This window comes from Phragmites australis, chromosome 9 (assembly GCF_958298935.1).
Source record: "Phragmites australis chromosome 9, lpPhrAust1.1, whole genome shotgun sequence".
Lineage (NCBI taxonomy): Eukaryota > Viridiplantae > Streptophyta > Magnoliopsida > Poales > Poaceae > Phragmites > Phragmites australis.
The window spans coordinates 26,946,372-26,973,102 of NC_084929.1; the positions used below are offsets into that span (position 1 = coordinate 26,946,372).

At 41.7% G+C, this 26,731-nt stretch overlaps 2 protein-coding genes and 1 long non-coding RNA gene across 3 annotated transcripts; 2 read left to right on the forward strand and 1 right to left on the reverse strand.

Moving 5' to 3' along the window:
- The first annotated feature begins 12,098 nt into the window (after positions 1-12,098).
- Positions 12,099-14,508, forward strand: LOC133929809 (uncharacterized). Its single transcript, XR_009911660.1, has 3 exons — positions 12,099-12,195; positions 13,583-13,783; positions 13,899-14,508. It is a non-coding gene; the product is annotated as an uncharacterized LOC133929809 (long non-coding RNA).
- A 7,255-nt stretch (positions 14,509-21,763) lies between these two features.
- Positions 21,764-22,685, reverse strand: LOC133928106 (L-type lectin-domain containing receptor kinase SIT2-like). Its single transcript, XM_062374378.1, has 3 exons — positions 22,599-22,685; positions 22,055-22,303; positions 21,764-21,973 (listed from the first exon to the last, which is right to left on the reverse strand). The coding sequence occupies exons 1-3, from the start codon at positions 22,683-22,685 to the stop codon at positions 21,764-21,766; spliced, it is 546 nt and encodes a 181-aa protein (XP_062230362.1).
- Positions 22,686-24,072: 1,387 nt separating this feature from the next.
- LOC133929896 (uncharacterized) lies at positions 24,073-25,610 on the forward strand. The gene is made up of 3 exons (XM_062376650.1): positions 24,073-24,242; positions 24,382-24,539; positions 24,620-25,610. The coding sequence occupies exons 1-3, from the start codon at positions 24,135-24,137 to the stop codon at positions 25,443-25,445; spliced, it is 1,092 nt and encodes a 363-aa protein (XP_062232634.1). The 5' UTR covers positions 24,073-24,134; the 3' UTR covers positions 25,446-25,610.
- Positions 25,611-26,731: the final 1,121 nt, after the last annotated feature.

Sequence of the window (26,731 nt, forward strand, 5' to 3'; positions counted from 1 at the left end):
AGGTGCCCGGTCACCCCCGAGCACCTTAGTCCTCCGACGATCAGAAGAGCTAAGTTCCGGGAGAGAGTGCTCGGGGGCTGCATGCGGTAGCCCCCGAGCGCCCGGTTCCCCGAGGGTCAGTGTGAAAGTGCTCGGGAGAGAGTGCTCGGGAAGGTAAACAGTGCCCCCGAGCACTCGGTTCCCCGAAGGTTCGTGCAAGAGTGCTCGGGAGAGAGTGCTCGGGGAGGTAAACAGTGCCCCCGAGCACTCAGTTGCCCGAAGGTTCGTGCGAGAGTACTCGGGAGAGAGTGCTCGGGGAGGTAAACAGTGCCCCCGAGCACCCGGTACCCCGAGGGCAAGGATAGGCATTCTCGGGAGAGAGTGCTCGGGGAGGTGAACAGTACCCCCGAGCACTGGGTGCCCCGACGACCCAGAAGGGCCCCCGAGGGGCCCGCCGATGATGTGTCAACCAGTCAGAGGTCCGAGGCCGCATTTAATGAGCGTGCGCGGCCTGACATCCCCAACTGCTCCCGCCGCAGTGTCAGTCCCTGCCATGCTTTGGCAGAGAGGCGTGGGGCCATTAATTGCACGGGTCCTGTCCCGTATCATCCGGTGTGTCTCAGGATAACATCGCCGGGATCAAGGCGTTTCGTCCGCCACCCTGCCGTGTTAGAGGAACAAGACAGGGTGGGCACGTTGGGTTGCTCTGTGGCTGCCCGGTGGGCCCTCTCTACGGCGCCCGTTGCCAGGGCGTTTATGGCGATAGGTGACCGGGCGTGCGTCGCCTTTTTTCCACCCCTCGATCACTTCACCCAGAAGGAATGATGACGCTTTTCCCAGTCATGGTGTCTTGGAACTTGTGCCCCCTCCTACCCGTTCGGGGCATGCCTCAGCCGAGGGGTGCATAAAAGAGTCGGCACACAGAAGAGAACATGACACACGAATCAACCGCGCCCGAATCAACAAAGAAAAGACCGCAAGTATCGAACACAGAGGCACCAAGAGCCGAATCATAGTCCCAGCCCAAGAACAAGGAGCCTCAAGCTCTTAGTTAGAGACAATATTCTTGTAACTAGCACACCCTTGAGGGACTTTCTCAGGGCAGTTATTACATCCACACAGGAGTAGGGTATTACGCCCCCGTGCGGCCCGAACCTGTCTAAATTTCCGGTGCATTTACTTCTTTTTGCACTAGGTCATCATCCCCATCCACCGGCCGTTGCATTTACTCTCATTCATTTCTCCGGCGAACTTATTCAGGATCATCCCCCCGGCCGAATCTCTAAAAAGGGGTCTCTCGGGATCCCTGCGATAGGAGTTAATCCTCCGACAGTAAGTGGTAAGTGGTTCGGTGATTAATGATAACCATATCATTGTGACTAATGCGTATGTTTTGAAGGAATTCAAACTCTTTAATTCACAATGATTAAATAGTTTTCTTGGTCCCTCATGGAATTCTATTGATCGATCAAAGGACTTTTATGTCAAGATTAAGGACCTTCTAGTTCTAAGTGTCACAAGGTGATGAAGAACACTTGGAGTAGTTATATGTCATTTATTTTGTCTTTTGACCGTACTATAAAGGGGGCTAAATGTTGTACCTTGACCTAGTTGAGTCTAGAAATAGTTGGATGCACACTTGCGAAAATCTAGCACTAGGTAGCTCAAAATAAATTCATGGGTGAGAAGTCATGAAGTTAGAACTCAAAGTCGATTGAATTAGACGAGTTCCAAGAAGATTGCTCTCACCGGATTGTTTGGTGTCATAAGTATTTTTACTCACCGGACTATCTATCATTTCTGAGAAAACGTCAAATTGAATTCACCGGATTGTCCGGTGATGGAAGGAAATACATGAGAGCATTTAATAGAAGAATTATTTTTTCAGAGAAAAGTGAAGTTATATGCGCCGGATTGTCCGGTGATCTGAAGGGTTCAAACACCAGACTTTTTAACAGAAGCTCGGTATTTTTGGAACAAATCAGAGTTGAACTGACCGGATTGTCTGGTGACTTAAAGGAATCATCACCAGACCATTTAACAGAAGCTTCGTATTTTCAACGAAATAGAATATAACGTGGTGTGATCTGAAGGGGTGTGAGATCAAGTTTTGCCCATATAGGACGTATGGTTGCACGGGGTGGCTTAGCACGTTCACAATTGATTTGGTCCTTACATGGACAGGGCAAGCATATTCAACATTGGCAATAAATAACATGTGGTATCTTAAGCCCCCAAGAGCATCCTTCCATGTTGAGGGTTAATCCCTGACAGTGATTCTGGAGTATGTTAGACAGTGGGTGCGTGAACGGTGTTTTGGGAACACAGGGAGTTGATGAGTTATGTGTGTGACGAACTTTAAGACACGAAGAGTTATACAGGTTCGGGACTCTTAGAGAATAACAACCCTATATCCTGTGTGTTGTGTTTATGGAGGATCTGAGTGGGTTACAGAGGGTGTTCTAGCTGGTAGGGGGTGCGTTTCATCGTTTCAACAAGTTCAAAGAAAATCAATCAGCCCGGTGCCGAACTGGTAGGGGCCTGAGGACAGCCTCCGCATCCCCAACGGCATCCTGAGGAGCCCCAGCACAGAGCGCGGTCTACGATGGCATCGTCGCCTAGACTATCACATCGCCTAGACGCTGGGGACTCCCCTCCTCGTGACTTATCACCGCTCCAGGCCCAACATATCATTGTGACTAATGCGTATGTTTTGAAGGAATTCAAATTCTTTAATTCACAATGCTTGAATTGTTTTCTTGGTCCCTCATGGAATTTTGTTGATCGATCAAAGGACTTTCGTGTCAAGATTAAGGACCTTCTAGTTCTAAGTGTCATAAGATGATGGACAATTAGAGTAGCTATAGGTCATTTCTTTTGTCTTTTGACCGTACTATAAAGGGCGGCTAAGTGTTATACCTTAATCTAGTTGAGTCTAGAAATAGTTGGATGCACACTTATGAAAATTTAGCACTAGGTAGCTCAAAATAAATCCATGGGTGAGAAGTCGAGAAGTTAGAACTCAAAATCGATTGAATTATATGAGTGGACCCCCGCTACGGGATAGGGTGTAACACTGTATCCACCTGGTTACGAGAGGTACACTGGCCGGACAAGTTCCGACCAGTCCTAGCCGAGAAGTACGACGGCTTGACCAACCCGAAGGAGTTCCTGCAGATCTACACCACCATGTGTAGGCTATGTGAGGCCATAAGAAGGTCATGGCCAACTACTTCCCTACCGCCTTGACCGATTCGACCCGGTCTTGGCTGATGAACCTCCCATGTGGGTCGGTTCGCTCCTGGGAAGACCTGTGCAACCAGTTCGTCACTAACTTCCAGAGGACCTACGCCCGACCAGGGGTCAAGGATGACCTATATCAAGTCCGGTAGCGATAAGGATAGTCGTTGCGAGACTTCATCCGACGTTTCACTAAGTGCCAGAACACCATCCCAAGAATCACGGGAGAATCTGTGATCATAGCCTTTAAATGAGGGGTCAAAGACCAGAAAATAGTCAAGAAACTGGTCACCCAAGTAATCCAAAGCACCACTGATCTCTTCGAGCTCGTGGACAAGTGCGCGCAGGTCGCCGAGGCCTGAGAGTGGTAAATCGACACCAGACCATGTCCTGCCTCCAACTTGCCCGCCTCTTTCAAAGGGGTTGACCAGAAGGACAGGAAAAGCGTGGGCAAGGCTGGACCCCCCGAGGTCCTAATGGTCGTGCAGACCGGCCCGAAGCGCCGTCGCTTTGAAAAGAAAGAAGGGAAAAAGGGTCGGGGCTACTGCCCGATCCACCAAACAAATGCCCATGACCTGACCGAGTGCAAAGTCGTGCGAGACATCATCGACCGGGAGCTCGAGGAGCGCAAGCACAAGCGTGACAATGACGATGAGGACAAGGTGTTGTACTGGGCATTGCACGAGGCATCATCTCCCATGTGATACTTCGAAATAATAAGAAAAGTGGCAGGAATCAACTGTGATACTCTCAGATTATTGGATCACTCATGTACCTAGCTGGTCCTATAAAGCCTGACATCTCATTTGATATGAGAAAATTGAGTAACTTTACTTCTAACCTGGGTGATGAACATTGGCGTGCGCTTGAGCGAGTCATACGCTATTTGCTTGGTACTATGAGTTATGGTCTTCACTATTTCAGGTACCTATCGATACTGGAGTTTTATAGTGATTCAAACTGGATATTTGATGCTGGTGAGATATACGCCACAAGTGGATATGTATTCACTCTAGGTGGTGCTGCTGTGTCATGGAGGTCTTGCAAACATACCATCTTGATGAGGTCAACTATGGAAGTAGAACTCACTGCATTAGACATAGCCACTGTTAATGCAGAATAACTGTGTGAGTTGTTGATGGACTTACCTGTGGTTGAGAAATCGGTACTAGCTATCCTTATGAACTGTGATATCATATGGTTATTATCAAAGTAAACAGTTCTAAGGATAATGACAAGTCCTCAAGGCACATAAATACACGATTGAAGTCTGTCAGGAAATTAAGAAACTCTGAAGTAATAACCTTGGATTAATCCAAACAGCTAAGAACTTGGTAGATCCCTTTACAAAGGGACTATCATAGAGTGTGATAGATAATGCATTGAACTAGATGGGTATGAGACTAGTGTGAGTTATACCATAGTGGTAACCCAACCTATGTGATCGGAGATCCCGTGAATTAGGACTTACGAAGAACAAGCTATTGGTCTAACTAGAGGAGAATACCTTTGTTGTTTGACCCACTCGAGTGAAGATGTAATACTCTCAGAGATCTGTAAGGCAGGTTGGCTATTGCATTAATGTGTTTTGTCGGTTTTAAATAGCAAAGATGCTGACCTATAGGGCATTCTTGAAAGAACACACCTATATGAGTCTGACTGTTGGTCGCAGTCTATGAGATTTGAGTGATCTCTAGTAAACTCATGAAAGGATCAAGAAGTAGGACTTATATGCTCCACCCATGGGGTAGCCTACTGGCAGCCAAGTATCAATTATGACTTTGAGGAATTTGTTTGCACAAAACTTACAATTCAAGGTATAGCCTATTGTTCAAATTGTGAATGAGTGTAGCTTGATGTTCTAGGTGGATGTTCAACTTAACAGTCTCCATTGAAACACTGGTATATCAAATAACAGTGAGAAACTGATAATTCTCTATAGGACTTTGAGATCTGGTGGAGGATTGTTAGAATTATTAGGGCTGGTCCATATAATAATTCCTAATAAATCTCAAAGGCCCATGTTATGGAGAGGTGGGCCATGTTGAGGCCCACCCTCTATTAGTTACATATTGCTAATGAAGCCAGATGCGTGAGGTTTCTCTCTATATATATGCAAAGATCCCACCTCATTAGTTACACGTATAATGTAGACTGCTAATTGAGAGTATCCATAAAATTGGGAACGCTCTTATTACATGAGTCTATATAAGAATTAGAGTTTTGCCTATTTCTCTCTCGATTATGCTGTCGCTGTACTCTATTCCATCCCGGCATCGGTGTGCCCCGACGAACGAGAGAGCAGATCTCCGAAACCCTTGCTCTTGAGATCTTGCACTGGGAGAGGGTGAATAAGATTTTTAGGAAGCGCTCTGCGTCATTGCTCAAGTTCTTCACCATAGCTTGTCTTCCTAGTCGCTTGGGCGTTGCTCGCTGTCATCGTCAACAAACTCGGTGCATCATCAACAGGATCGATCGTGCCATCAATACAGTGCAACTAGCATATTCAGCAACCTCCACAACACAGGATTAGTATGTAAAAACCGTGTTACTCATATTTTATTTCATGCGATTCTTAATTTTGAGTATAGTAAATCTAGTCATATGTTGTGTTTTCGTACAAATATCTAGATTATACTGTGATGATATGATCATATCAGTTTATCAGTTTCTGTTCATGAATTATTTATGGATTAAATTAAACTTAAATATACCTTATTTTACAACATTAGTCACACTTGTGGCTTGCCTAACTTTGTAGCAAAAATATTAAGTTTGGTTTTTAGCCAAGACTAAGGTTAGATGTGGCAAATTTTATATAGTAGCTGTTTGGATGACTACTATAAATGTTTGGCAAAAGTTTATGGTGGGTGTTTGATTTGCCACCAAAAATGGTTATTATGATCACATAATTCTATTGAATGGTGAGATTACCCTCTCTCGGTTTAACAAATGATTTGTCACATCCCAAAATTCATGTATATCTCATTGAGCTTCATGAGCATCATATTTAGTTTTGTAAGCAATTGTGGAACACTTGTTAAATTGAATTAAATTAATAATTGGACATTCACAAGAAATGGTAATAATAGTGTGAAATGAAATATTATAAAGGAACTCATAAATTCACCATATAACTTGGGGATAGAGTTAATTTTAGAAATTAGTACATGACTTGTGACGAATATTAGTAATTTTTCCCAGATTATAGGGAACTAAATTAATAGTTTAAAAATTGTTACAAGTTACGAAAATAGACAATTTAGGGAAATTTTAATTCAAATTCTCCGACTTTTTAGGCGAAATCACTTCAAATGGGATCCCTGTGAATTATAGGAGTTGTCCAGAAATGTTTATAATTTTTGGAGGCCTAGAACCCCACTGTTCTAGCAGAGAAGGAATGGGATGCATTATTGCTTCCGTTCACTGTTCACCATGGGCCCACTGGTCATTGTCTCCTTCAGTCGTATCTCTCCCCTTCCTCCCGTTCGGCTGCGACGAAGCTTGCACAGAGAAGCAATGCCATGTCTCCAACAAATGTCGCCCTCTCCCTGCTGTGGACGAGTATGGCTCGGCATTATCTCCCATGTTGAAAGCCCGGCGTCAAAAAAAAAAAAAAAACTGCCGGATCAAGTACCGAGGCAGACCGCTGCGCGTCCGCGTGCGTTTGCTGTTCCGAGGAGAAAAAGGAAAAAATAAGGTTGCCGAGATTCCCTGCTGGTGCGACACCAAGAAGAAATTGAGTGTTTTGCTAAGCGCACACAAGGAAAGCGTACCAGAGTTGGTGTTGAATTGTTCTTTTAGCTGATTTGCTACACGCACCCACATGGTTTTACTAGGATTTCAGAACTGCGCACTGTTTCCGGCTGATATTGCTTCGCGCATACGACCATGTCTTCTACTCACCAAATATGATATTCCGTTGTTACAGTGAGACACTATGTTTTCTCTATTGCAAATTAAGATGCATGTAGTTTTGTGTATATTGATCTGGATAATATATTTGATAATTTTGGAATAAGGATAAAGTCTTGGTCTAATGAAAAAAAAAAGATCGTAAGACTTTTTCTTAAATTCATCTTTATTTATCAAATAATATTTTTTTAAAGAAAATTGTTGCTGCTTTATTGCTAAAATTGAAATCAATTGCATGTCCAAAGATCTGACTAGCAAAATACAATTGAAGATAAAGTTATTCACACATAAATTACAAAAGAGTGATTCAGTGTTGAATCATCTTTCGTCTTTAAGAGAACATTATTGATCTATAATCCATCAAAGTAAAATATGATGATGATGAGGAGGACTTGAGTCTTGTTCTTCTGTACTTATTCTTTAGTATTTTTTATAAATTTTGGAGATATCATATTATACTGTCATAATACACTAACTTTCAAAGAGTTTTATGTGGCTTTACATGTTAAGGAAAAGATAAAATAGATGATGTCTACCGATGGCTCGACATTCAATATAGAATGTTTGTTTGTGCATGGCAGGATAAAAGAAAAGAAATCGTATCATGACCAAAGAAGTTCTAACGGTTATAAGAGTTGTTTGAAGTTCAAAGGTAAGAAAAAATTCGACAGGTATTGCAAAAAAGATAATTATGATATATCTGAATGTTATAAGTTAAAGAACAAAGAAATCTTGCTTAAGTTTGTTTTGTTAATCTAAATTGAATAGCTTTTATACGCTGGTAGGTCAATTGCTATTAATCAAAGCTTTGAATATGTTGGATCAAAACTTAGAATATTTGTTTGATACTGTCACATTGATCGATAAATTTAGAATATTCTTTTGGCGTTAGATGATCATTAATTCGGCAATCAGCACCGAGATCATACAACTAAATTAACACTTATTGATATGTTTTTAGTGTTATCTCAACTCATTTTATCGATTGTAATACTTGATATCATATTGAATATGAGTAGCATTATTCTTGCTTTATATATATTTAAAATGCTCATGTTCATGTGCGATATTAATATATGGCTTTGATGTCTTGATTTACATATTTAAATTTGGAATCATGTTAATCAGAATGTAGCCAAAACATATTTTGAAACAAGAAGCACGTGGACTTGAGCCCCCATGCATTTTTATTCTGCTTTCGCCATTGATCAAGAGCAATGGTACTTGGCTGTTCAACACATCCATGTGCTTGGAGGCGATGGCGCATCGGAACTCAGGTGTCCCCCACAAGATGACGATGATGCCGGATGAACACATCCATCCGCGTGCTGTTTGACAGAGCTTTCTAATTCTAGCCAAAAAAAAAAACTATCCAGAACTCTGTCAAACACACCTTATTTCTTGACAAATTTTACGGTGGTCTCAGAGAAATTTGATCCATCTATTTTTTGGATCGAATGGTCTAGATTAGTTAGAATACTACCCGTTATTTAGAGGTAGTATGAGTAATATATGAGAGGAATATATGTAGTATAAGGGTATTTTAAGGAAAAAAGAAATAGCATGCTATTTATATCATGCAAATTCATAGGTTTAATATTTAGACCGATCTAAATGTTGATTATTTAGTTGAACGATTATTTAGGAATTAGATATAAAAAAAGATTGCAGTGCCCTTCAATGATATGGTGGGTAAATATTAATACTACTGTCGCAATTACAGAAATGTCCAATCATATGGACGGTCAGATTAAATTTATACTACCTTCTACCTATAGGTAGTATGGACCACCGTAAAAGAGCTCTATTTCTTCTCCTACTCCCTCTTCTCCTCTACCTCTCTTTCTAAAATAATAGCCCCCGGAGAACCGAGAGGCTGGAGAAAGAAAGGCGGAAAGAGGCAGCAAAATCTCACTTGTTGAGAATTCTTTCTTTTGCTTTCGAGTCCTTTGTTTTCTAGGAGGGGTTCTTGGTTGGTGGAGTGGAAGATCAGCTCCATTGGTGCCCGCGAGATCTTTGTTCCCCTCGTGTGTAGCTTTTGGTTGGTGAAACTGCGAGAAGAACATCGACAAAGGGAACCCAAGGTTTTTGGTCCAAATTTTTAGCTGTTCTTGTTCTCGGAGGAGAAATTCGGTTACTGTGTTTTGTTCGGACTGTTCTTCTCCTTTTAGGGTAAGAGCGAGCAAAGCACATGATCCGTGTCTGATCCTGGCTGCCTCGTCGCTCTCAGGGTTAAAAAAACCGTCGGTAACCGCCCAAAAATCACGGTTACCGACCTTCCCGGTCCGGTTCGGTTTCAGAGAACGAACGGTAACCGAAATTTAAATTCAAAAAATTCGAAAAAATAAAAAAAATAATACAAAAATCAAAAAAATCTTTTAAAAAAACTAGACACAATTCTAAGACCTTCTTTGAATTTTTTTTTCAAAAATAATATCGTTTGCATCATATTCTATAGGGAGAAAGTTTGAAAAAAATGAAAAAAATTGAAGCGTGCGGCTCAATTATTAACTCACGTTAAGGAAAAGTGTAACATGCAAACACATATTTTTATTGTATAAAACTTATTTTAAGAGGATCTTTAAAATTGATTTCACTTTATTTAAAGTTTTATTAAACTCTCTATGATTTTTACAAAGTTCACAAGCATAAAGTGAATATATTAAGAAACATCACTGTAATTAACTTTTTCATGTCTACTATTATTTTTTCTACGTAAATCATAATATAAATAAGCTAATGAAAGTGGTTTCACTAATTTTTGAGGTGTGATGGGTCAGTTATGAATTAATCTAGTCGCAACACATTTACACAATCATGCATGTTACAATAACTAATTCATGAGTTCATATATTTTTAAAAGATATAGGATCATGTAAGAAGACTAACAAAATTAGTTTCATGATTTTTGGATTAGCAAAGAGTAAACTATGCATTTAACTTGGTTTAACAAATAAAATTTCTCACAGAAAATTTTGAACTTTTTTATGAGTATAAATACTTTTATCATGTAGATCATGTTACAAGGAAGCCAACAAAATTTGTTTTACTTGATTTGAAGCTCAGATGAATTAGTTATTGATTTTACAAGATTGAACTTTTTTTTAGGTTTTTTGTTGAACTGCGCTGAAATTCGATAAAACCGCTCGATAAATCGAGAAAACTGAGCAGTTACTGACCCAAACCGCTCGGTAACCGACCAAATAAAAAATGCGAGAAAATCGCTCGGTAACCGACCCAAACCGCTCGGTAACCGACCAAAACCGAGCGGTTACCGAGAGGGCAAAAACACGATTTTTTTTCGCAAAAATTCAAAATTTGTCAAATAAATTTTTTCCAAATTTTTTTAAATTTTTAACCGATAATCGCGGTTACCGTAGTTTTTCAGTTACCGATCGGTAACGTGAACCCTGCGACTCGCGCTCTACTCCAATCCATCCACCTTGCTGCTGCTTCGCTTTTGGGGAGAGAAGAGGAAGCAATTATCAGGCATCGGAGACCTCGCCCATCCCAGTTCAAGTGCCAGTTGGAATTTCTTTCCTGCTTTTATTTTGTTCATGGGATTGCACCTTTTCTCTTGCATCTGCGCTCGAGTATTTTGATGAAGGCGGCTTGGATGGCATCGGAATTGCGTGTTTCAGAGCTGTTGGGGTTTGATGAGATCGTTTGGCATTGCAAAGCTCGCGTCTTGGTTTGGATTTTATTTTTCTCATTTAATTGTGAGTTATCTTCATTTCGCATAAAAAAATCGCTTCTTTGTGGAGTCATTTGCGGGAATTGAGTGCATGGTTGGGGAAAGTTTGCAGCTTAGTTTGCAATTTGCTTGCTTGAGCAGTGGATTGGATTCTCCATTTAGTACCAAACCGTACGATTTATGTTCTCGTAAATGAATTTACTGGTTTAACGGGTAAGGGTTGCAGTTTTTTTTTTTATCTCTTGAGCTCCTGTGTTTGTTTGTCCATGGAGCTTACTTGGTCCGTGTACTACTGCCCATATATCACTTTTCTTTCATGCTTTATGTTAGAGAATTTTTATAGTGGATAATAATTAATGTGAACCATCTAATTTTATTAATTTTTATCAGATGATTTAAATCAATCTAATAATATTATACCGTCTATAAGTATTATGGATATCATAAAAGTATTATTAAAAATAGATTGGGCGATAAACTTGTAAATAATAGAATTTAAATTAGATCACGGTAATAATCATATTTTTGAATTATTTTTTACGAATTCATATAGATTGGTTTATTGTGCGTTAGGATTCTTCATCGTGCTAGGGTTTTTCATTTAATCACTTGCCTCCCTCCAAGCTACCGCCCTCAACTCTGATCGGATCATCCGCCGTTGCCTCGCCACGATGAACGCGTCGCAGTTCATGGAGATCCTGCCGAGAGTCACGCCTCTACTCCCCCACTTGCTCCTCAGACTCGGCAGCAGCCTCTTCAGCCTACTCCTCAGACCAATCCTCTTCATCAGGTTGTGATGGCAGTCGACGCAGTTACGCCCACGTCTGGGCCTTTCGGTTCTGCTGCCTTGGACAAGGAGTATGGCAATTGGCAGGTTATTGTCTGACGTTGGTGTGCCATTGGAGGCAGTGAATTCTGTCTACTTCCAGCCAATGCTCGAAGCCATTGCTTAGACTATCTCTAACCATATTTTTTTTAATTTTATTCTTTTTCTGATTTCTTTTCTCGCTTTCGTTCCTTTTATTTTCTCTTATCTCTAACAGTTTCTCTTTGAGGAGAATTGTAAAGGGAAAATAGAGAGAATTCCGTTCTGAAAGTAATAATCCTGAGAATCCATTTGTGACGGGAACTACGAAGAAAAATCGTTGGAACGTTGAAGAGAACAAAAATCTCTTTACAACAGGATTTTCGCCCTGAAAAGGAAACCCTTAGACATAGCCTTACTGGAATATTGTTGACTGGAGATGGTCTGGTTTCTGATGTGAAAATCACAAAATCCAGAGAGAGCTCAACATGTACTGGAGTGAGGCAGCAGAGGATTTTTCGCAGGTAAATGGCTGTCCGATCTAGGCGTACTTTACCTCCTGGTTAGTATTACAATTTTTTTACGAACTAGTTTACCAGATTTGCCAATAATGATATCCTTAAAATATGAGTTACATTTGTCAGTTTTCTATCAGGTTCACAAATACGTTAAAATCATAGTAATCGAGCTTATCGCTCCGCACTGATAATAGAAATCGTTCGGTAATCGAATTTGAATTAAAAAAATTTAAGAAAATCAAAAAATAAAAAAAATCCTGAAAAAACTAGAGATAATTCTAAGACATTCAGAGAGATTTTTTTTAAAAATAATATTGTTTGCATTATATTCTATAGGGAGGAAGTTTTAAAAAAAAAAAGTTGAAACGCGCAGCTCATTTATTAACTTATGTTAAGAAAAAACTTAACATGTAAATACATTTTTTATGTGTAGAACATATCTTAAGAAAATCTTTAAAATTGGTTTCACTTTATAGAGTTGTATTAATTTCTCTATGATTTTTAAAAAATTCATAAACATAAAGTAAATATGTTAAAAAACATCACTGCAATTAACTTTTTCATGTCTACTATTATTTTTAATACATAAATCATATTATAAGTAAGCTAATAAAAGTGGTTTCATTAATTTTGGGTGTTATAGGTTAGTTATGAATTAATCTAGTTGTAACACATTTATACAATCCTGCATGTAACAATAACTATTTAATGAGTTCATGTATTTTTAAAAGATATGGGATCATGTAAAAAGACTAACAAAATTGGTTTCATGATTTTTGATTAGCAAAGAGTAAACTATGCATTTAACTTGGTTGAACAAATATATTTTCTCAAAGAAAATATTCAACTTTCTTATAAGTATAAATACTTTTGCCATGTAAATCATGTCACAAGGAAACCAACAAAATTTGTTTCATTTGATTTGAAGCTTAGATGAATTAGTTATTGATTTTACAAGGTTGAGCCTTTTTTTTAACTTCACTAAAATTCGAGGAAACCGCTCGATAAATCGCTAAAACCAAACGGTTACCGAAAAAATTGAACTGTTACTGATAATTCAGAAAATGCAGAAAAATCGGTCAATAAATTGCTAAATGCGGTCGGTAACCGTAGCAAACCGACCGGTTACCGTTTGGTCGATTCGGACCGAATTCTTGCCAAAATTTAAATTTGATCGAGTGAATTCTCGCTGAATTTTGCGCGGTTATCACCGACGAGCAATTTTTATTGCCGAAACGAATTTGTGAACCTTGTTTTCAATAAGCCAAATGAGAACTCTATATCTGTATTACTTTACTGGCAATCCTTGTTAGCCTTGTTTCAAGAATAGGAACCTTGTGTATCCTCTGATCTAGGTTGTTACAAGATGAACTTTGTTTGACCATGCTTGTTGATAGGTTTCATCTTTACTATTATTAATTGATCTTGCAGCTGAGTGGTGGTATACATATGGAGGAGCTTGCCCAAATTTGACACGTCTAGCAGTCCGTATTCTCAGTCAAACATGCAGTGCTAGAGGATGTGACCATTCATTCCTTTCGAACAAATTCATGACGAAAGACTGAATAGTTTTGAGCGTCAACGAATGCATCATCTCACTTTTGTTCAATACAGCCTTCGGCTACAGCAACGGTAACTAAATCATCTTGTTCCATATAATTTTACCATTGATTATTAGAAGAGAACATCTTCTGCTTGGTAATAAAACAAGGCTGGATTGAGTGATTTGATTAATAATTGCTCATAGACAACAACGCAAGGCGAAAGCATTTGATCCTGTCTCAGTGGACTACATAGAAATAGTTGATGACTGGGTTGTGGATAGAGCTGCACTGTTCCCCAGCCCAGCCGAGCAGCCAAACTGGATGGAGATTAATCAACCAGTCATCCGAATCACGTCCAGGGAACCAAATGAAGATGAATTCGAATCCTTCATTGAAGCTAGATCCATATATATTTCCTTTCTTCCACTTTATCTGCAGGTAATGATAAAAGCTGAATATTAAAATCTCTAAACTTCCTTCCAGGAGTCGATGACGAAATGATCCAAGGTGTAGCGCAGGGCATCCAGGAAGATGACGATGACGATGACCCTGCTTGTGCCTGAGGCTAGCTATAGATGAACTAGTCGGCTAACCTGTAAGCTGATGTTGTATGGACAAAATCCGGCGTTGCCTGTCATGATTTTCCAAGTAGCATAACAAGTATATGCTTCTTATTCTGTAATTTATACTTACTGTCTGTTTTGGTCCTTAAGATATTTAGAGTTCAGATATCTTCCGTATCTTTGGTCAAGTCCATTACTGGTCACAAAGCAGGCTTTATCGTAAAGTTTTAGGTTCTCGTGATCTTTTTCTCATGATAAGCAGGTTGCAATATCTTTCAGTTCCTTTTGAGCGAAGGTGATGCTTCACTTCTGCTTTTTCACAGAAATGATGTTACCGTATTCTTAGTTCTTTCGAGGCCGATTAACTGCAAATCTGAAGAAATTCACCTTCAATCGGTTAACATTCATGTGTTCACCTGACCTTTTATTGTCATGCGCTTGTCATTTGCAGAGTCGGTTCTTCTGAAAATTGTTAGCAACCAGAGATGCGCAGATAGAGGTATAGGTGTATTGATATCTATAGTATTGATACCACACAAGTCACCGGAGTATCGTCACCGGCGTCAGCCGGACCCCGCCGCCGCCTACCAAGGTCTACTTCCTCTCCAAGTTCCGCGCTCTCTCCACGCCTTCACCTTTTAGTTCTCGCGCACTCAATACAACCTGAATGGGTTTTTCTTACACAGCCCAGTTCTCTCCAACGTATCTCAGGTTGGACTTGCGGACTCGCTTGCTTCGGTCCATCGTCTCCTGGTCGAGCACGTCCTCCTCTGGATTGTCAGGTGCTCTGCTCGGCACCATCTTCCTCTGCTTGGCGTTGTACTGCACTCTGTCGCTGACAAAAATGCACCAGGCTAATATGATAAATATGCGAGAAATAATTAAAGCTGATTGGTGTATTACTTCCTCAGCTGTTAGGACTTGGAACATCAAACATTATCTTTGGTCATCCCCAAAAATGGCTGACGATATCCTATGTTTACTTTTAAAAAAAATTACACAACACCTAATCCTGTACCTATTCCATTTCCAACCCAATCAAACTATACACAACACTGAAACTCGGTAATTTGGTAACGAGAGGAGGTGGCACTACTCACTACTCAGCCAGAGATCAGCTGCTGCTGCTCATCGGAGTTTGAAGAAGACGGCTGTGTCGTGACGGTGGTGGTCTCGGACGTCGTTGGGAACATGGTGACGAACTCGTCAAACAACTCGTTGTACCCGAAGATCCTACCGCTGCTGCCTAGATCTTTCGGCAACGTCTTCGGCACCGGCGTAGCGCCTTCCAACATCTGTACCATCTGCCTCATGCTCGGCTGGCGCCGGGGATCAGGGTGTGAGCAGAGCAGCCGGAGCTTGAGCACCAGCTCGAGATCGTCCTCGTCACACTTGCCGATCCTTGGTCCCTGGCACCTTTGATCCTCCCGCCCTTTCAGCACTCGAGGACGAGGTCGACGAGCCCCGGCGAGTCGGCGTTATCGCTATTTTCTGTGGGCCTACGGCTGCAGCGAACACTGTTAGAATTATTAAAACCGCATATGTAATAATTCATAATAAATCTCAAATTCCATATTATGAAGAGATAATTCATATTGAGGCTCACCCTCTATTATTACTATATTGTTAACGAAGATAAAGGTGGAGGAGTTTTCTCTCTATATATGCAAGGATCCCACTCATTAGAACACGTACAATATAGACTGCTAATTGAGAGTAGCTCTAAAATTGAGAACGCTCTCATTACGTGAGTCTATATAAGATTTAGGGTTTTATCTCTTTCTCTCTTGGTTGTGCTGTCGCTGTAATCTATTCTATCCTAGCGTCGGCGTGCATCTGCGAACGGGAGAGCAGGTCTTCGAAACCCTCGCTATTGAGATCTTGCACCGGGAGAGTACGAATAAGGTTTTTGGAAAGCGTTTCACGTGACTGCTCAAGTTTTTCATCACGGCTCATCTTTCTAGTCGTTTGGGCGTTGTCCGTTGTCATCGTCAACAAATTCAGCATGTCATTAGCATGATCAATCGTGTCATTAACATAGTACAACCAGCATCTTCAGCAACCTCCACAAAGCAGGACCAGTACGTAAAACTATGTTACTCATACTTTATTTCCCGCGATTCCTAATTTTGAGTATAGTAGATCTAGTCATATATTATGTTTTCGTACACATGTCTAGATTATGCTCTGATGATATGATCATATCAGTTTATCAGTTTCTGCTCATGAATTATTTATAGATTAAATTAAATCTAAATATACCTTATTTTTTTTACAATATAAAAACCTTATTGTAGGCACTTAGATTTAATGGATGGTTTTATCGATACACTGAGGCCAAAAAAGTTTTCTGGTGTGCACTTTAAGAGATGGTAAGTCAATGTCACTATATAGCTGACGGCTATAAATATCTACTGGGTGGCTAATGGCAAGCCGGAAGGAATCCTTACTGTTGAGCAGAAAAATGCGTTCACAGATGCCAATACACTCTTTGTATGATGCATTTTTAGCGTTCTTGGTGACCGTCTTTGTGATGTGTACATGCGTATATAAAGCGCGAAGGAGCTATGGGATACACTGAATGCTAAATTTGGTGCATCAGATGCAGGAAGTGAATTGTATATCATGGAGCAGTATCATGACTACAAGATGATTGAAAATCGCTCTATAGTCGAGCTGGCTAATGAGGTTCAGTGCATCGTGAAGAAACTCGAACTCCTCAAGATCAATATACCCAACAAGTTTGTGGCTGGAGGTATCGTTGCCAAGTTACCTCCTTCATGGAGAAACTTTGCTACTGTTCTAAAGCACAAGAGACAATAGATTACTGTTGAGAGTTTAATTGTGTCTCTTGATATTGAGGAGAAAGCTCAGGATAAGGATGTGAGTCTAAAAGGAGGCGAGGGATAGATTAGCACAAATATGGTGCAAAAGCCCTTCCACAACAAGAAAAAAGGGAAATATAATAAGCCAAACAAAACTACCACCTTCAAGAAGAAGAAGATGAACACAGCAAAACTGCCTTTCTTTGTGTACTGTGAGATTAGATATTTCATCAAGAATTGTCTAGACCACAAGGGAAGAAAGGCTCCACAAAAGCAGAACTCAAAGACTACTAATATGGTGACCATTGGTGAAGCTGGAAATGGAGCTGCAGGGTATGAAAATTTACCTTTAGTGTTTTCAGTATTTCAGTCTACTAATCGGTGGATTGATACAGGGGCCAATGTTCATGTGTGTCCTGATATCTCAATGTTTTCTTCTTATCAGGTCGTCTATGATTCTTTCGTCCTAATGGGGAATGGGTCACATGCTTCTGTTCGTGGTGTTAGCACGGTAGATCTGAAGTTTACTTCGGAAAAGATCGTGCAGCTGAGGAACGTGCATCATGTCCCTACAATGAACAAGAATCTAGTTAGCGGCTCTCTTCTTTGTAGAAACGGATTTAAGGTGGTGTTAGAGTCAAATAAAGTAGTAGTGTCAAAGTATGGTCAATTTATTGGTGAAGGCTATGAGTGCGGAGGCCTGTTCCATTTTTCCCTTTCGGATTTCAGCAATAAATCTGTGAATCATATTTGTGGCAATATTAATGATGATGCTAGTGTTTGGCATTCGCGGTTATATCATTTGAATTTTGGTTATATGACTCGACTTTCCAGCATGAGTTTAATTCCAAAAAATTTCATGGTCAAAGGTTCTAAGTGCCATAGTTGTGTGGAATCAAAACAACCTCGTAAGCCCCACAAGGCAGCCGAGGAGAGAAATTTGGTATCTCTAGAACTCATTTATTCAGATCTGTGTGAAATGAATGGTGTGTTGATGAATGATGGAAAAAGATATTTCATGACTTTGATTGATGATGCAAATAGATATTGCTATGTTTATTTGTTGAAAATGAAAGATGAGGCTCTAGATCACTTTAAAATCTATAAGGCAGAAGTTGATAATTAACTAGAGAGAAAGATCAAAAAATTAGATCAGATTATGGTGGAGAGTATTTCTCTAGTGATTTTAACTTATTCTGTGAGAAATATGAGATTATTTATGAGAGGATGCCTCCCTATTCACCCCAATCAAACGGGGTTATTGAAAGGAAGAACTGCACATTGACTGACTTGGTTAATACCATGTTAGACACTGCGGGATTATCTAAGACATGATAGGGGAGGCCCTGTTGACTTCATGTCATGTCCTGAATAGAGTTCATCTCAAGGATAAGGAGAAAACCCCATTTGAAGAATGGAAATAGAGAAAGCCATCACTTTCTTATTTTCGCACTTGGGGATGCTTGGCTAAAGTCAATATACCAATAACTAAAAAGCGCAAGCTCGGATCTAAAACGGTGGATTGTGTCTTTCTGGGATATGCTCATCGGAGTATTGCTTATAGGTTTTTAGTGGTTAAATAAAAGGTATCTGACATGCATGTCGATACAATGATGGAGTCTCGTGATGCAATATTTTTTAGCACATATTTCCTATGAAAAATTTACATAGCATGTCTAGACTATCTTCTGGGATAATTTCTAAACGTACTCCACCTCTTGAGTTTATTGAACAAACACATGAGCAAGATCCTGAGGAGGATGATAGTAATGCTCCTAGGAGGAGTAAGAGACAAAAGACTGCAAAGTCTTTTGGTGATGATTTTACTGTGTACCTTGTGGATGACACTCCTAAGTCTATTTCAAAAGCGTTTGCATCTCCAGATGCAGACTACTGGAAGGAGGCTGTTCAGAGTGAAATAGTTTCCATCCTCGCAAATGAGACTTGGGAGGTCACAGAACGACCATATGGTTGCAAACCTGTAGGTTGCAAGTGGGTGTTCAAGAAGAAACTTAGGCCCGATGATACTATTAAAAAGTACAAGACTCGGCTTATGGCTAAGGGTTATATCCAAAAGGAAGGTAAAGAATCCTTTGACACTTATTCATTTGTTGCGAGATTAACTACTATTCGAGTGATACTTTTCTTGCCTACCTCACATGGTTTCATCGTTTATCAGATGGACGTTAAGACAGCTTTCCTTAATGGAGAGTTGGACGAGAAAATTTATATGGAACAACCTGATGGGTTTGTAGTAAAAGGTCAATAATGCATGTTGTGTAAGTTGTTAAAGTCCTTATATGGCCTTAAACAAGCTTCTAAACAATGACATGAGAAGTTCGACAGAACTTTAAAATCTGCAGGCTTTTCGGTCAATGAGGCAGATAAATGTATGTACTATCACCGTGGTGGGGATGAGGGAGTTATATTGTGCTTGTATATTGATGACATACTAATATTTGGGACAAACCTTGATGTGGTTAATGAGGTCAAGTCTTCCTTATCTCAAAGCTTTGATATGAAAGATCTAGTTGAGGCTGATATGATCTTAAACATCAAGTTAATCAAAGGAGAGAATGTGATTACTCTTACACAATCTTATTATGTTGAGAAGGTCTTGAGCCTCTTTGGCTACCAGGACAGCAAGTCTTCTCTAACACCTTATGATCCCAGTGTGATACTTCAAAAGAATAAGAAAAGTGACATGAACAAACTGAGATACTCTTAGATCGTTGGATCACTCATGTACCTAGCTGGTGCTACAAGGCCTGACATCTCATTTGCTGTGAGCAAATTGAGTCGCTTTACTTCTAACCCAGGTGATGAACATTGGCGTGCGCTTGAGTGATTCATGCGTTATTTGCTTGGTATTATGAGTTATGGTCTTCACTATTTTGGGTACCCATCGGTACTGGAGGGTTATAGTTTTTCAAACTGGATATCTGATGTTGATGATATTTACGCCACAAGTGGATATGTATTCACTCTAGGTGGTGCTGCTATGTCATGGAGGTCTTGCAAACAGACCATCTTGACGAGGTCAACTATGGAAGCAGAACTCACTGCATTAGACACATCCACTATTGAGGCAAAATGGCTGCATGAGTTGTTGATGAATTTACCTGTGGTTGAAAAACAGTACCGGCTATCCTTATGAACTGTGATAATCATACGATTATTATCAAAGTAAACAGTTCTAAGGATAATGACAAGTCCTCGAGCCACGTAAAGGGACGATTGAAGTCTGTCATGAAATTGAGAAACTCCGAAGTAATAACATTGAATTATATCCAAACAACTAAGAACCTGGCAGATCCTTTTACAACGGGACTATCACGGAGTGTGATAGATAATGCATCGAAGGAGATGGGTATGAGACCCATATGAGTTATACCATAGTGGTAACCCAACCTATGTGATCAGAGATCCCGTAAATTAGGACTTGGGAAGAACAAGCTATTGGTCTAACTGGAGGAGAGTACCTTTGTTGTTTGACCCACTTCAGTGACAATACTCTCAGAGATCTGTAAGGCAGGTTGACTACTTCTGTTGGCTTTAAGTAGCTAAGATACTGACCTACATGGCATTCTTGAAAGAACACACCTATATGAGTATGACTGTTGGTCACAATCTATGAGATTTGGGTGATCTCTAGTAAACTAATGAAGGGACTATGGAGTAGGACTTATATGCTCCACCTATGGGGTAGCCTACTGGTAGCCAAGTATTAGTTATGACTTTAAGTAAAACTTGTTTGCACAAAACTTGCAATTCAAGGCATGTTCTATTGTTCAAGTTGTGAATAAGTGTAGCTTGATATTCTATGTGGATGATAAACTTAACAGTCTCCACTAAAACACTAGTATATCAAACAATAGTGGAAAACTGGCAATTCTCTATGGGATTTTGAGATCTGGTGGAGGATTGTTAGAATTATTGGGGCCGGCCCATGTAATAATTCCTAATAAATCTCAAAGGTTCATATTATGGAGAAGTGATCCATATTGAGGCCCACCCTCTATTAGTATCATATTGCTAATGAAGGTAGAGGTGTATGAGTTTTTTCTCTCTATATATATGCAAGGACCCCCACCTCATTGGGAACACCTACAACATAGACTGCTAATTGAGAGTAGCTCTAAAATTGAAAACACTCTCATTACGTGAGTCTATATAAGAGTTAGGGTTTTGTCTATTTCTCTCTCGTTTGTGCTACCGCTGTAGTCTATTACATCCCAGTGTCAGTGTGCACCGATGAATGGGAGAGCAGGTCTCCGAAACCCTCGCTCTTGAGATCTTGCACCGGGAGACGACGAATAAGGTTTTTGGGAAGCGTTCCGTGCAACTGCTCAAGTTGTTTACCACGGCTCGTCTTCCTAGTTACTTGGGCGTTGTCCGCTATCATCTCAACAAATTCGGCATGTCATTAGCAGGATTAATCGTGCCGTCAATACAGTGCAAATGGCATCTTCAGCAACCTCCACAAAGCAGGACTAATACGTAGAAACCATGTTACTCGTACTTTATTTCCTACGATTCCTAATTTTGAGTATAGTAGATCTAGTCATATGTTGTGCTTTCGTAAATATGTCTAGATTATGCTCTGATGAAATGATCATATTAGTTTATCAGTTTTTGCTCATGAATTATTTATGAATTAAAATTAAACCTAAATGTACCTTATTTTTCAACAAACACGTCGATGCTCGTGGTGGCCTTGCCAGTCTTTCTCATCTCCAACGCGAGGTACCCGATCGTCCGAATAATGTGCGTTGTCTGCGGGTTGCTGTCGTGGTCGTACAGCAGCGCGAGGCTGAAGTCGCTGAGCTTGTCGTTCATCTCGTCGTCGAGGAGCACGTTACTGACCTTGATGTCGCGATGCACCACCACCTGCTCCAACCCCTCGTGCAGGTACAATAGTTCAACAGCGACACCCTAGACGATCTTGGCACGCTACTCCCAGCTCAGCGCCGGCTGGCCCGCGGTGAATAGGTGCTTCTCGACGCCGCCGTTGACCATATAGTCGTAGACGAGCACCAGCTCGCCCTGCCACCAGCAGTAGCCTAGGAGCTGCACCAAGTTGCGATGGTGCAATCGGTTCATGCTCGCGATCTCCGACATGAACTCGCGCAATCCATGCCGAGAGTCGTGGGAGATTTTCTTGACAGCGACATTGGCGCCCGACCTCGGCAGCACGCCCTGGTACGCGGCCGAAGCCACCTGCGCAGTGGGGCGTAATTTAATTATTTAAAAAAATAATTACAAAAATACTCTGTCTGATGATTAGATTTAATTTATGATACCTTAAGCTGTAGGTATCATTGTCCATCGTAAAGAAGCTTTTATGTTAAGAGAGGGCTGTAGGGTGTTCACTATCGAGCATCTGATGTTTCTTTTTGAAGTAAGAGCAGCCGGAAGTTTGGACAGGCCTAAGGTAGTATTCATGATACTTCATCAGTTAAGAGGTAGATTTCTTGCCGCATGGCCGGCACAAGCGACCACGGATCCCGCATGCCGTTCTCCCAGACCCCGTGTAGCGGCTCCTATTGGCCCAGATCAGCAGGCCGCGGCCGGATATCGCACTGGCGTGCCATTTGTACATCTCGGTATTCGTTCTTGAATCAGTGACTGGCGCTAAAGGTCATGATGGTGTACCATTGAACTACGGCGACTGGCCAACAAGTACTTTCCGTGTATATTTTATGTGGCACAGAACGACGTTAAATCTAGTGACATCGAATAATGATCTAACAACATCAAAGGTTATAATGCCGTAAAAAAGATCTATTTCTAAACTTTTTTTATGAGTCCGTTTGTAAAATTATTTTCTGAAAAGGTTAAAAAGTAAAAATGCGGATCCGGTGTGAGATCGTATACGCTATAACCTGCACGAATTGGCCGTATTTGATATCCTCCCACGTCTAATCGGGAGCACAGTATTACTGAACACTGGACTTCTAATCTCTAATGTCGTACTTACTTGTTAGGAGTTAGATGGAGCTGCACATGCGTTTGATTGGACTGGCCACGACCACCGGAAGACTATATGGTATATACTCTACACTCCAATATATTGTCATAATGCCATTCGTTCCTCTAGGGTTGACAAAACAGAAAGGGCAAAGTCCAACTCAACTAGACAAAAATAAAGCACAGAGCATATATATGTGCTGCAAAATACATTTTGTATGCAGTAGGATACTTTGGTCAACTAATTCTGCACTGTTCATCCTGGTTAAGATGAAGAAATGTTCTGCGACTGTGGTGCACGTTCTAACTAACGAGCCACAGCCTGCGCTACAGCTACGCGCCCACTTGCATCTCGTAGTCGCACGGACGCTGCGAGCTGAGCAGGGTTTGATTTAATTTTGATTTGATTTGGTCATTGCCATCTGTCAATTTCCATCGTACGTCCTGCTGGCGTGTTAACGGCAACGAGATGAATCCGATCCCTCCAGCGTTCTCTGAGATGAGAGTTGAATAGTTGACAGATACTGGCAGGCCGATTGGTCTCACGCTTCTGGCTTGAATGGTATATACATGTAGGACGTTTGGTGGTAGTCAGTACCTAGTTACAACACAACTTACAAGCATGCAGCCATAAACCGAGATCGAACTCACTGGGAAGAAACCAGAAATTCAGTTGGCTAGATTTGCGATCCTGTTAACATACAGATTACAAAGACCAACTGTTGCCTGTTGGCAACTTTTTTAGATGCCTCTTGGCGACTCATCAAAACTAAGCTGTTTGCCGTTAACACGCTAGCACGACGATGTAATTAAATTGATTGTACGCCGTAAATAAAACAAAGACCTGCTCCATTTGTTTATCATGTCAACCCCCTTATGAAATCAATCGTGGAAGAGTCGCAAAATTGTACTCCCATTTGTAGCGACCTAACCTTGAGTCGAGTCCGCAAGACTGCAAGTGTGCAACATCTATAAAACACATACAGATTGATCTATCTAGAGACGGAAGAATACCCACGCCTCCCAGCATCACCCTCTTCAGTCTTGTCTCTGCCGGAAGCAGGGAGGGGGCCGGAGAAGAATGGAAATAAAGATGAATAAGACGGTGATCATCGTGTCCGCGGTGGTCGGGTCTCTAGGGTTGTTGAGTGCCGTCCTGGGATTCGCGGCAGAGGGGGCAAACCCATATGTAAGCATTACGTACTCATCTATTACCTAGCTACTTTGTAGTTTGTACATATATATGCATGCATGGTTTTGCTGACCTGTGATCTTGGTGTGTTGCGCGCGCGCGCCGCTTGCTTACTTACGAGAGCATCTACCTGCAGAACCCCTCGCCTGGGCTGGGGATATGCGCCGCCATCTTCCTGCTGGCGGCCCAGATCACCGTCTCGGTGGCCGGCGGCTGCTGCGGCTGCTGCAAGCCCCGCGACATTCCTTCCGAGACCAACCCGACCGCCGGCATCGTCTGCGCCGTCGTCTCATGGTGAGTTACCACCACTGATCACCATGTATGAAGTTACGCGTGAACAGATGAGCAAACAAGTACGTACGTGTCGCATGCAGGATGCTGGCGGTGATCGCGTTGGCGCTGTTCTTTCGAGGCGCGGCGTTGAACGGCATCGGCTACTACCAGATCGGTGTCTTCGCCGGCGCGGGCGTGCTCACCCTCGCCGCCACGGCGCTAGGCATCACCTCCTTCATCATGCTGCGGCCGCCGCCGGCGGACGCGACGGCGACCGGGGCAGCGACGGGCGCAACCAACACGCCAGGCGCGCAGCCGTCTCCCGTCGTGATCATGGTGAGCCAACCAGTACAGTCCCAGCCGACAGTGGCAGCAGGCGCACAAAACAAACCGGGCGAGCAGCCGCCGCCCTCCAAGGTCACAGTGGTCCAACCGCAATTCCCGCCGGCAGAGGTTGCAGGTGCACATGACAAGCCAGTCGAGCCGCCGCAGCCCGCCGAGGTCGCGATAAGCCACTCACTGGCAGCAGCTGCAAGCGAACCAAAGAAGCCAGACGAGCAGCCGTTCGCCGGGGACACGATGGGCCAACCGCAGCTCCCGCTGCCTCAAGTATACGTCGTGCAGGTGCAACCGCAACCGCAACCGCAATCACTGTGCCCTGTTCAGCCTCAGGTATGCGTGGATATTCCGGCCCCTCCTACAACTCCTCCTCTGCAAGTGAACGGACAAGAAAAGCTTTCAACAGTTATTCGCAACGAAGCGACCAAAGCAGGAATTAAATTGGTTGGGCGCGCGGTAGATCAAGTCCTCTTTTCTGACAGTACATCTACTCCAACTACAATGGCTGCGGATATCCTTCTGTCTATGGTGACTGGCTCTACTGGAGGTGATGTTGGAGCTACAGGAAGTGGGGATGCTGCCTGTTAATCTGATGCTCTCTACGTTATGCTGACCGTCAACTTACTGCCCTTCCTTCAGTGTTGAATCGAACTATGATCGCAGGCGTGAAGCCAGGCCCTTACAATGTCAGGTTGTGTTTTTAGTTTTCTGTTTGCAACATGTATCTATCAACGCTTGGAGTGTCTTGTGTACTATTTGGAGAATCAATGCTGTCACATCCCAAAATTTCTATTTTGGGTTGTAAGCATTTTAAAATAATAAAATAATATTTTTTTCTTGAAATTTGGAAGTTTTTTCAAAATTTTATTTAGAGTTTAAAAAGGATTTGTTTTGTGTGATGAAAAATGTATTTATAAAACATTAGAATAGCTTAAGAAATTTTAAGGTTGGACAAATCCTTATTCCATTTTTCCCACATTATTCAAAAATCCTCCGTGGACAATCTTATTTTGCATCCTTTTGATCCAACTCAGCGTGCATTGCTTTTCCTCAATATTTTTCTTTCTAGCCTGTGGCTCCAAACGAGCATCAAGCCATCAACCTTGCATCACGTTAGATTGCTAGCATGACGGCCCATATGCGTGCTAAAGCCAGTCCAAACCAGCTCTCTTGCATGTGCATGTATCTGATCGTTTCCATCCAATTCAAAACAACGTCGTCCTTTCACCTGGCAGCCAAGGCCGGCCAACAAAGCTTGAGTTAGTGCTCAATCAAGACGCATTGATATCTATTTATCCTCTTTCAATTCCTAGCAATTCAGAGTGGAAACCACCGCTTTAATGGTCATAATGGCAATTGAAGCTGTCTGCCAGTTACTCCTCGTTATCAGTCTTGTCTTCTCACGCAGTTTTGTAGTTCAATACATCCTCAAATGCAAATCTTGACAATACGTCTCGTCGAGATCTTCGATTTGCACTTATGGAAATCCCCATTTGGATAATGGAGCTAGGAGTTATAGCCCCCGAAATCAGTGCTGCAAAGATTGGTCTAAGTTTAAATAGTTTTTTCTTGTGACGCGTTTTTGAACATTAAGATGGCATTTCCAGAAATTCCAATGAATACCAAGGTTGTAGATCTTTTCGAGTACTACAAGATAGGGTCTGGAAACGTCTAATTTGGTATTCGGAAGGTGGAGTTATCATCCTCAGAACACATTAGCATCGCGCAATCGGATCACAACTTGGACCTAGGCCATGGCCGGCTTGGATCCTACCTTAGCTCACCAGCCTGACCTTCCTAGCCCCATAAACAGGGACCAGCACATCCTCCTTTACCCATTTCCACACTCGTCCAAACCCTAGCAGCAGCCCCAA